The sequence below is a fragment of the Heptranchias perlo genome, chromosome 7, assembly GCF_035084215.1.
Source record: "Heptranchias perlo isolate sHepPer1 chromosome 7, sHepPer1.hap1, whole genome shotgun sequence".
Classification (NCBI taxonomy): domain Eukaryota; kingdom Metazoa; phylum Chordata; class Chondrichthyes; order Hexanchiformes; family Hexanchidae; genus Heptranchias; species Heptranchias perlo.
The window spans coordinates 27,381,191-27,393,283 of NC_090331.1; the positions used below are offsets into that span (position 1 = coordinate 27,381,191).

The 12,093-nt window shown below is 41.8% G+C and overlaps 1 protein-coding gene across 1 annotated transcript in view; it reads left to right on the top strand.

Annotated features, from left to right (window-relative positions):
* The window catches only part of LOC137323576 (low-density lipoprotein receptor-related protein 1-like), a 1,400,855-nt gene that overhangs the window by 681,671 nt on the left and 707,091 nt on the right, over positions 1-12,093 (top strand). The window contains exon 11 of the mRNA XM_067987196.1: positions 7,229-7,465. Coding sequence (XP_067843297.1) covers positions 7,229-7,465 — 237 coding nt within the window. The remainder of the gene's footprint in view (positions 1-7,228; positions 7,466-12,093) is intronic.

A 12,093-nucleotide genomic window follows, 5' to 3' on the forward strand; every position in this document is an offset into this window, starting at 1 on the left:
ATTAAATCTCCCCTCAGCCTCCTTTGTTCCAAAGAAAACAACCCCAGCCTATCCAATCTTTCCTCATAGCTAAAATTCTCCAATCCTGGCAACATCCTCGTAAATCTCCTCTGTACCCTTTCTATACAATCACGTCTTTCCTGTAATGCGGTGACCAGAACTGTGGCCGAACCAATGTTTTATACTGTTCTAGCATAACCTCACTGCTCTTATATTCTATGCCTTAGCTAATAAAGGAAAGTATCCCATATACCTTTTTAACCACCTTATCTACCTGTCCTGCTACCTTCAGGAATCTGTGGACATGCACTCCAAGGTCCCTTTATTCCTCTACACCTCTCAGTATCCTCCCATTCATTGTGTATTCCCTGGCCTCGTTTGTCCTCCCCAAATGCATTACCTCACACTTCTCTGAATTGAATTCCATTTCCCACTTTTCTGTCCACCTGACCAGTCCATTGATATCTTCCTGCAGTCTACAGATTTCCTCCTCACTATCAACTACATGGCCAATTTTTGTATCATCTGCAAACTTCTTGATCAAGCTCCCCACATTCAAGTCCAAATCATTAATATATACCACAAAAAGCAAGGGACCTAGTACTGAGGCTTGCGGGACTCCACTGGAAACAACCTTCCAGTCGCAAAAACACCCGTCAACCAGTACCCTTTGCTTCCTGCCACAGAGCCAATTTTGGATTCAACTACCCACTTTCCCTTTTACTTTTTGACCAGTCTGCCATGTGGGACCTTGTCAAAAGCCTTGCTAAACTCCATGTACACTATATCAAACGCGTTACCCTCATCGACCCTCCTTGTTACCTCCTCAAAAAATTCAATCAAGTTAGTCAGACACGACCTTCCCTTAACAAATCCATACTGACTATCTTTGATTAACCCATACTTGATTGTACTTGTATGTCACTCCAGTCACAAGTCGTAACAAAATTCATGAGGTGAGACCTTTTGACTGAGTTTGATTAACGTGCAGCTTGCACAAACATTGCAAATAGTATACCTGACAAGTGGTCACAGATTAACTACTTGGGGAAAGAAATGACTAAGGGAAACAATAAGATAACACGGGAGTACTGAAACTGTATTAAGCAAAAAAATTGCAGAAGTTTTTCTTTTGCTTGGCTCATGGACAAGCGTTTCCATTCAGTAACTCAGTGGAACTGCACGCGGACTATAAAACAAGACAGACTGCATGAAAATACCATGGAGCGAGATTAGAAAACATTTCTACACAAGAAGGGTGGTAGAAGTTTGGAACTCTCTTCCGCAAACAGCAATTGATACTAGCGCAATTGCTAAATTTAAATCTGAGATAGAAAGCTTTTTGGCAATCAAAAGTATTAAGGGATATGGGCCAACGGCAGGTATATGGAGTTAGATCACAAAATCAGCCATGATCTTATCAAATGGCAGAGCAAGCACAAGGGGCTGAATGGCCTACTCCTGTTCCTATGTTGTTACATAAGGTTAAACCTCACAGGATCCAAGGTGAGGTAGCCAATTGGATACAAAATTGGATTGACGACAGAAGACAGAGGGTGGTTGTAGAGGGTTGTTTTTCAAACTGGAGGCCTGTGACCAGCGGTGTGCCTCAAGGATCGGTGCTGGGTCCGCTGTTATTTGTTATTTATATTAATGATTTGGATGAGAATTTAGGAGGCATGGTTAGTAAGTTTGCAGATGACACCAAGATTGGTGGCATTGTGGACAGTGAAGAAGGTTATCTAGGATTGCAACGGGATCTTGATAAATTGGGCCAGTGGGCCGATGAATGGCAGATGGAGTTTAATTTAGATAAATGTGAGGTGATGCATTTTGGTAGATCGAATCGGGCCAGGACCTACTCCGTTAATGGTAGGGCGTTGGGGAGAGTTATAGAACAAAGAGATCTAAGAGTACAGGTTCATAGCTCCTTGAAAGTGGAGTCACAGGTGGATAGGGTGGTGAAGAAGGCATTCAGCATGCTTGGTTTCATTGGTCAGAACATTGAATGCAGGAGTTGGGATGTCTTGTTGAAGTTGTACAAGACATTAGTAAGGCCACACTTGGAATACTGTGTACAGTTCTGGTCACCCTATTATAGAAAGGATATTATTAAACTAGAAAGAGTGCAGAAAAGATTTACTAGGATGCTACCGGGACTTGATGGTTTGACTTATAGGGAGAGGTTGGATAGACTGAGACTTTTTTCCCTGGAGAGTAGGAGGTTTAGGGGTGATCTTATAGAAGTCTATAAAATAATGAGGGGCATAGATAAGGTAGATAGTCAAAATCTTTTCCCAAAGGTAGGGGAGTCTATAACGAGGGGACATAGATTTAAGGTGAGAGGGGAGAGATACAAAAGGGTCCAGAGGGGCAATTGTTTCACTCAAAGGGTGGTGAGTGTCTGGAACGAGCTGCCAGAGGCAGTAGTAGAGGCGGGTACAATTTAGTCTTTTAAAAAGCATTTGGACAGTTACATGGGTAAGATGGGTATAGAGGGATATGGGCCAAGTGCAGGCAATTGGGACTAGCTTAGTGGTATAAACCGGGCGACATGGACATGTTGGGCCGAAGGGCCTGTTTCCATGTTGTAAACTTCTATGAGTCTATGTTCCTATAAAACTGATGCTGCAGCCTTTTAAACAAGAACATTGTTGTTGGATATGCAATATTATTGTTCAAAAGCCATTACGGGATTTTAAATCCCCCATGACATATAGGAGAGGGTCGGGGGTGGCGGGGTGGCGGTTAAATTGTTAAAAATGTGAAACCCAATCTCAACCTGCCGTGAATGCATCTACTTCCGGCTTTACCGCGGCGGGTTTGAGGGGCGGCTGAGGAACCCATTCTGGAGAGGTGGGTCAGTGATTTTAATATTTCAGTGACGCTGCATTCCTCAAAGCTTGGCAGCCATTTAAACTTAACGCTGGCCTGCCGGGTTTCCCAGGGCTCGGGAAACCTGTCAGCTAAAGGGAGGCAGGAGCTGCCAGATCCAGCAGGAAGTGCTTTCCCAGCACTGCTTATGGACTGATCCCACCTCCCCCCCACAATACTTTAGGTTCCTCACTCTCATTAGACCCTTGGTTCCCCACTTATTCCAGTATGTTTTTTGTGTCTTCTACTGGGAAGACAGATACAAAATATTTGTTTAACGTCTAAGCCATTTCCTTATCCCCCAATATGATGTCTCTGCCTCTAAGAGACCCACGTTTACTTTCGCTGATCTCTTTGTTACATATTTGTAGAAGTTCTCACAATCTGTTTTTATATTTCTTGCTAGTTTACTCTCATTTAATTTTCTCCCTCTTTATCAATTTACTGGTCAACCTTTGCTGATTTCTAAAATCCTCCCAATCCTCAGGCTTACTATTCTTTTTGACAACATTGTAAGCCTCTTCTTTTAATCTAATACTGTCCTTAACTTCTCTAGTTAGCCACAGTTGGATCACTTTTCCCATAGAGTTTTTCTTCCTCGAGGGAATGTATGTTCATTGAGAATTATGAATTATTTCTTCAAATATTCACCATTGCTTATCTACCTTCATATTTTTAAATCTAATTTCCCAATCTACCTTAGCCAACTCGCCCCTCCTACCTACATAATTGACTTTGTTTAAATTTAAGACCCTAGTCTCAGACTTAACTACATCACTCTCAAACTCAATATGAAATTGCAATATAATATGATCGCTCTGCCCCGGAGGATCCTTAAGTTTAAGATTACTAAATAACCCTGTCTCATTACACAATACTAGATCTAAAATAGCCTGTTCCCTAGTTGGTTCCTCTACATATTGTTCTAGAAAACTGTCTTCAATTCATTCCAGGAACTTGTTCTCCAAACTGCTTTTGCCAATTTGGTTTGCCCAGTCTATATGAAGATTAAAGTCCCCCACGACTATTGCATTACCTTTGTTACATGCTCCTCTAATTTCCTGATTTCTACTCTGTCCAACACTATAACTATTGTTAGGGGGCCTTTAAACTACTCCCACCAATGTTTTCTGCCCCCTTGTTACTTCTTAGCTCCAGCATACTGATTCTACATCCTGATTTTCTGAGCTAAGATCCTTTCTCACTACTGCCTTTATCTCATCCTTTATTATCAGGGCAACCCCGCCCCCTTTTCCATTTTGCCTATCCTTTCTAAAAGTCAAGTACCCTGGAATATTTAGTTTGCAACCTTGGTCACCATGCAACCACATCTCAGTAATGGCTACTAGATCAAACCCATTTATCTTTATTTGTGCCATTAATTCATCTATCTTGTCATGAATGCTTCGTGCATTCAGATATAGCACCTTTAATTTGAACTTTTTACTATTTTTCCCTGATGTGACCTTAGTCACTAATGCCTTATTACCTTTGTTGAACTCTTTTCCCTTCCTGACACACTCTACTTGTTTTTACCCAAATCGCTACTCTGCTCTACAGCCTTGACTTTTCTCTTTAGACTTATAAACCTGAACCCTCCCCCCTCTTATTAGTTTTAATCCCTATCTTCCATCCGAGTTATTCAATTCGCCAGGACACTGGTCCCAGCCTGGTTTCAGTGGAGCCCATCCCAATGGAACAGCTCCTTTTTTCCCAGTACTAGTGCCAGTGCCCCATGATTTGAAACCCCTGCTTCCCACACCACTCTTTCAGCCACGCATTTAACCATCTAATCTGTTTGTCCCGATGCCAATTGCATGTGGCTCAGATAGTAATCCAGAGATTATTACCTTTGAGGTTCTGCTTTTTTATTTGGTCCCTAGCTCCTCAAACTCCCTCAGCAGAACCTCATTCCTAGATCTACCCATGTCGTTGGTTCCTACATGAACCACAACTGGATCCTCCCCCTCCTGCTTGAAGTTCTTCTCCAGCCATGAGGAGACATCCTTAACCCTGGCAGGCAACACAGCCTTTGGGATTCCCAGTCAGAATTGCGGAGAATCCACCTGACTATACTATCCCCTAACTCTACCACATTCCTTTTCACTCCCCCCACTTGAATGGCCTCCTGTACCACGGTGCCATGGTCAATTTGCCCATCCTCCTGTTGGACAAGGGCAAAGGCTGAGGCTCCTCCACCACTGCATCTGGGATCCCCTCACCTGCCTGACTTGCAGTCACATCCTCCTATCCCTGACTACTAACCAAATCTAAACCACTACCTAACTTAAGGGGTGTGACTGTCTCTTGGGTCAAAGTGTTCAGGTAACTCCCCCCCCTCCCTGATGCATCACAATGTCTGCACCTCGGACTCCAGCTCAACAACTGTGAGCCGACGTTCCTCGAGTTGCAGATGCTTACTGCAGATGCGGTTGCCTGGGATCACGCTGCTCTCCACAAACTCCCACATGCTGCAGTTATGGCACACCACCAGCACGGCCATCTCTATCTAACCTTGATTTATTTATTTACTTAAAGTTTTTATGTAATTAATTCACTTGGTTTATTTTTAACTTCTTTAAAAAAACTAATTAATTTATCTAAATTAAGTTATTAATTTAATTAAGTATCAGGTTACAGGTTCCTCGTTTAAACCACTCCCCTAGCTTAGAGAGCAAAAAAATGTATTACTCACCAACTAGTCACCAACCTCCTGTCCTCTGATGTCACTCTTTCAAATTTCTGCCTATGTTTGAGTTGGTCTCAGCTTTATGTCCCCGCTCTGCTCTCGGTCGCTGGCCCCCTCTCCTTGTTTTCCTGGGCCTCCGCTCCCTCTCCTTTTATCCTCGCTGTGCTCTCAGATGCTGGTCTCGCTGCCTGTGCTCTCAGGCCTCCGCTCCTGTCCCTTTTATCCCTGCTCTGCTCTCGGTCGCTGGCCCCCCCTCCTTGTTCTCCTGGGCCTCTGCTCCCTCTCCTTTTATCCCTGCTCTGCTCTCGGCCCGCTGGCCCGCTCTCCTTGTTCTCCCGGTCCTCTGCTCCCTCTCCTTTTATCCCTGCTCTGCTCTCGGCCCGCTGGCCCGCTCTCCTTGTTCTCCCGGTCCTCTGCTCCCTCTCCTTTTATCCCCGCTCTGCTCTAGATCACTGGTCCCGCTCCGTGTGCTGTCGGGCCTCCACTCCTGCTCCTTTTATCCCCGCTCTGCTCTCGGTCACTGGTCCCTCTCCTTCTGCTCCCGGGCCTCCGCTCCTGTACCTTTTATCCCCAATAATCACAGTAACCACTAAAAAAACTAACCAATGAACTGTATACTTACTGTCTTATGTTCGGCGCTCCTCCTTGTCTTGTGACATCACTTTTTGACTTTTTCTTGATTTTTGAATCCTCATGTGGCTCCCTTTACGTTCCGCTCAATTTTGGTCAGTAGTTCTTTGGTTTAAATCACTTGGCATCTCATTACCTCTCTGCATTTAATTCCCAAGCTCACCAAATTCCCAATTGAAAGTCCTCACTCTATTAGCAATTCACTGCGTTGGAGCCTCACTGTCTGTCTTTCCCTTTTTTGTCATAACTAACAATCCACGAACTGAATCACATCTTTATTAATCGCACAGTTCAAAGCTACACATTCCTGTAATATCACTAACATGTCATTAATTACTGAGAGAATCAGACTATTCCTATTTTTTATTAAAAGAGAAATTTCAGGTCACAGGCCACAAACCATTAATACCTGTTGACAGCATTGTTTTACATGCTACTGACCCCCACTGTTAAAACTCACAGATGAAAACAACCACCTGGGTGGTGTAATATTTCTTGGTAGTCAGTATGAGTTAGAAGCTTACCGCACTGGGACAGACAAATGATATTATACATATACTTCAAAATTCAAGTCTGCCTCCAAGTGGCCATTTTAAATTTATTTAATGAGGAAATGTTGGTTGCATGTGGATACTTAAATAATCTTTAAACACTGTTTAATGGCATAACATAAATAAAAAGTGCATGCGTCAGTGCAACGAGAGATCATGAGGCCAAATAGTCCTGACATTATTTGCCATGTGAAACAGAATACCTTAACCAGATAAACTGATTAAAGATATAGAAAGAATACAAACAAAAAGCCTAAAATATTCTCAAGAAAGAACTAATTCCTTGTTTTGGTGATTGCAGTATAATTATACAGAGCATCATAATTTATACCCATTTTTAATTGCTTACATCTATTCTCAGGTTTTATTTGTGTCATTAAAGAAAAAAATAATTGTTTTCATTAAATGCTGTTGTTAAAAGTACAACAACGAGGGGGGAAAATGTAAAGTTGCACCTTGTCATTTCTTTAATCTTTCATTGCAGAACCGAAGAATGAACTGTTCCTGTTTTATGGAAAAGGCCGTCCAGGAATCATCAGAGGAATGGATCTGAATACCAAAGCAATTGATGAATATATGATACAAGTAGAAAACCTCGTCAATCCACGAGCTCTTGATTTTCATGCAGAAACAAATTACATCTACTTTGCTGACACAACCAGCTTCTTAATTGGACGGCAGAAAATCGATGGCACAGGGCGAGAGACAATCCTAAAAGATGGTAAGTAAATTGGTATTCTCATGATACTTGTGTATAATGATAGGGTGAGAACTTGATAATTGAGGCTGGTTGATGATGCACATCAATTTTCCTACAATTTGTGCATATTCTTTTCCATATTGTGCACACTATTAAATAGCTATTTTGAAATGTCATAGCATTTTCTATTCTATTGGGACAAGCAAGTGATGTAAGAAAACTTGGAAGCAACTTATTTCTTCTGGTTGCTGCAGGCATTGGGTGAGCTGGGAGATATAGTGCAGGACACAATTTTAACTGTTCCCTCCTTTAAAATTTTATCTTCTCAGCCCATCTAGTGAACTTGTATTCTGGACTACTTCTATAAGAATAAGAGACACTAAATAAAGATATATGGAGGAGATCTGAGACATTATTATTTCATAAATCCACAATGGTTTAAAACTACTAGCTTGGACTTGAGTGATCATATGTTAACAATGGCAAGTCGATTTAATGTGATTCCCTTAACAACCAAATAACAAGGCATGAGAGCTAAGTGTCTCAATAAATAATAATGATGACTGCAGTGGGATCAGTGATCATCTGCAGTGCCAATCAAAGGCAGCACAAATCTGTCTCTTGTTCAATGGCAAGAAGAAAGCATGGTGTCTTAGAGGTTCATTGATGCCGACCCATTATACAGGTGTAAAATGGGCACCTAAGCATCCAATATGTCAGGCAGCGTGCGCAGGCACATCCAGCGCTGGAAGTGCACCACCCATCATATTGGTGTAGGTGTCCAGGGCCCGGGCCTGAAACAGGCTTTAGGCCCTTTGCATATGCAGAAAGGGGGTCAAACACATGTTTGAGGGCCCCTTCCTGAAATTGAGCTGCCCTGAATGCAGCCGGTGCCGGGCCAGCTACATTCAGGATAACCTCCGGTTTCATGTGAGCTACCTATTTCAGACCCCAGGATGGGCTGAAACAAATTTCCACATGCCTAATTATCGATATCCCAGCCCCATCTTTGCTGGAAATTGTGATAGATATTTAGGATTGTGTACCATGCTCCCTAAAAATATAAATATAATTCCAAACATATAGCTAACAATGTGATTACCCTATTGTTGCCTATTGACCATATTTTAATAAATTACACTGAAAAGAATACTGAAGTTACAGTATTAAGGCTATCCAAATATCGAGGTCAGTTTTTTTACTGTCATTACTTTTAGCCTGTTTCCTTCACTTTCCCTCTTTGAGAGAGTGCTGACATATGTTGGGTTGTTCCATGAATGCCAGGAGCCCTCTGGTACTTGTTTTCTTGTGTGATCCGAGACAGTGAGTGTTGGCAAGAAGGTTATCAGGGCCGAGTCCAATCCTGTTCTTATTCGAATACCATACACGACCACTTTCCAGCAAGTGTGTCTGGATAATGATCAGGAGTGGGAATTTATTGTGGGCTGTTATTTTTCCCCATCCTTAATCCAGAGGCACTGAGGACAAATGTAGCAACATACCTAGATCTCCATCTGAGATAGCTAATTCAGCACAGACCAGTTGGAAAATTTTGGACTTTCTAGTCTGTACGGTTCAGCAGCCTACCGAGAATTTCCTTCACTTACTAGTTAATCGGTAAGGCTTTTACATGTCAACCTTGTCTCAGTGGTAGTACTCTTGCCTCTGAGTCAAAAGATTGTAGGTTGAAACCTCAACCCAGAGACTTAAACACATAACCTAGACTGAAACTTCAGTGCTGCACTGTTTGAGGTGCTGCCTTTCAGATGCGATGTTAAACCAATGCCCCATCTGCCCTCTCAGGTGGATGTCAAAGTTTGCAATGCACTATTCGAAGAAGAGCAGGAGAGTTCTTCTGGAGCCCTGCCCAATATTTATCCCTTAACCAACATCATTGAAACAGATTATCTGGTCATTTATCTCATCGCTTTTTGTGGGACCTTGCTGTGCGCAAATTGACTGCTGCGTTTTCCTACATTACAACGGTGACTACATTTCGAAAGTTTTCATTGGCTGTAAAGCACTTCCTAAGGCCATAAAATGAGGAATCACACAAACATATGAATTAGGAGCAGGAGTAGGCCATTCGGCCCCTCGAGCCTGCTCTGCCGTTTGATAAGATCATGTCTGATCTGATTGCGACCTCAACCCTACTTTCCAGTCTACCTACCAGAACCTTTGACTCCCTTGTTAATCAGGAATCCATTTAACTCAGCCTTAAAAATATTCAATGACCCTGCCTCCGTCACTCTCTGGGGAAGGGAGTCCCACAAACTCGCAACCCTCAGAGAAAAAAATTCTCCTCATCTCCGTCTTAAATGGAAGACCCCTTATTTTTAAACTGTAGCCCCAAGATCTAGTCTCTCCCACAAGGGGAAACATCCCCTCAGCATCTACCCCTTCTAGTCCCCTCAAGATCTTAAATGTTTCAATAAAATCACTTCTCATTCTTCTAAACTCCAGTGTATACAGGCCCAACTTGCCCAACCTTGCCTCATAAGATAACCCCCTCATCCCAGGAATCAGTCGAGTGAACCTTCTCTGAACCGCCTCCAAAGCAATTATGTATTTTCTTAAATAAGGAGACCAAAACTGCACACAGTATTCTAGCTGTGGTCTCACAAATGCCCTGTACAACCAATAAAAGAAAGAAAAAAAGTAAACACTTAATTCTACTCACCCCACTGTATCTTTTCCCCTTATTCTTTCCTTTTCCATTTCTCTTTCCGTCCTCTCATTACTTTTGTTAACATTAATTTTTTTATTTGATCTACCTTTTTTGAATCTTATTTTTTGAAGAAACATCATTTTAAACTCTTCATTGCCTCTTACCTCTGAAATCCCAATATCAATTTTGGTGATGAGATAATAAAAATGTTTTTAAAAAGTTCCAAAAGGAGCCTTCCAAACAAAAGATAAAAAGTGATGATTGACATAATTGGGTAATAGATGTGACCAGTCAATCTCCCGCATAATTTTATATATCCTAACACGCACCAAGTCCCATTCACCCATCACCCCTGTGCTCGTTGACCTACATTGGCTCCCAATCCAGTCAAGTCTTGATTTTAAAATTTTTGTTTTCAAATCCCTCCATGGCCTCATCTCTCCCTATCTCTGTTACCTCCTCCAGCCCTACAACCTTCTGAGATCTCTGCGCTCATCCAATTCTAGCCTCTTGCGCAGCCCCGATTTTAATCGCTCCACCATTGGCAGCCATGCCTTCAGCTACACAGGCCCTAAGCTCTGGAATTCCCTCCCTGAACCTTTCCACCTCTCTACCTCTCTCTCCTCTTTTAAGGTGCTCCTTAAAACCAACCTCTTTGACCAAGCTTTTGGTCACCTGACCTAATATCCCGTAATGTGGCTCAGTGTCAAATTTTGTTTGATAACACTCCTGTGGAGCGCCTTGGGATGTTTTACTGCATTAAAGGCGTTATACAATGCATGTTGTTGTTGGGACTACCAACAAATTATTAAACATATCAAATGATAATTTGGTTGTATTCAAGAAAGCGACTCACCATCACCTTCTCAAGGCAATTAGGAATAGGCAATAAATGCTGGCCTCGCCAGCGACGCCCACATCCCATGAACGAATTTTTAAAAAAGCACAAGAAGCAGAAAGAAAAAAGGAAGGATAGTGAATGGCTAAAATAATTAATTGCACCATTCGTTGATTAATATGGAGAGGTACTTTTAAGAACACTTTCAGCTGCAATTTGTTATGATTATTGTGCTAAATACCGTCTAAATTGGTACTTAAATTGATTTAGATGTTTTTTAAACCCTTGGAAGGAACTGTCATGGAATGTTCTGGGAGTATTATAAATTGGTGGATGAACATCTGCTAGTGAAAGTGGACCATTAACCTTTTTAATATTTATTCAAGGCCTAGTTAGAAAGAGTTTGCTGACAGATAGTGATTTGGAAATAGAGATGTACAGTAGATAGAGAAAAAGACAAGAATGGAAAGAATGGTACTTAGCTGAGAGGGACATAATGGCAAGAAAATGTGCAATTATTTCGGGTGTAAATTGAAAAGAAAATATTTGCATTTATATGCATGAAAGGTTAGGAGAAATTTCTTTACTCAAAGGGTTGTTGGAGCATGGAATGCTTTGCCATAGTAAATGGCTGAGGCAGAGATTATTAGATAAATATTTAAAACATAGAAAGATGCAGGGAAGAGTGCCGAGCCCAGTGGGATTAGTTTTCAATTGCCATAGTGAAGAGCTGGCATAAACACAATGGGCTGAATGGCCTCCTTCTTTCCTGTAAACTTCAATGGTTCTGTATAACACCTTATTAATATCTGTCAAAAATGGCTCAAAGTCAATCAGTTAAAGTTAAAACAGTTAATTATTTTCAAGCACAGAAACTGTTGTTAAACAGGCAAATGTGGCAGCCATTTTGCCGATAGCAGGATCGCATAAACAGCAATAGGTTAAGAACATAAGAAATAGGAGCAGAAGTAGGCCATATGGCCCGTCAAGCCTGCTTCACTATTCAATAAGATCTATCTCAAATCCACTTTCCTGCCTGAGCCCCATATCCCTTGATTCCCTTAGCATCCAAAAATCTATCAATCTCAGTCTTGAATATACTCAACAACTCAGTATCCACAGTCCTCTGGGGTAGAGAATTCC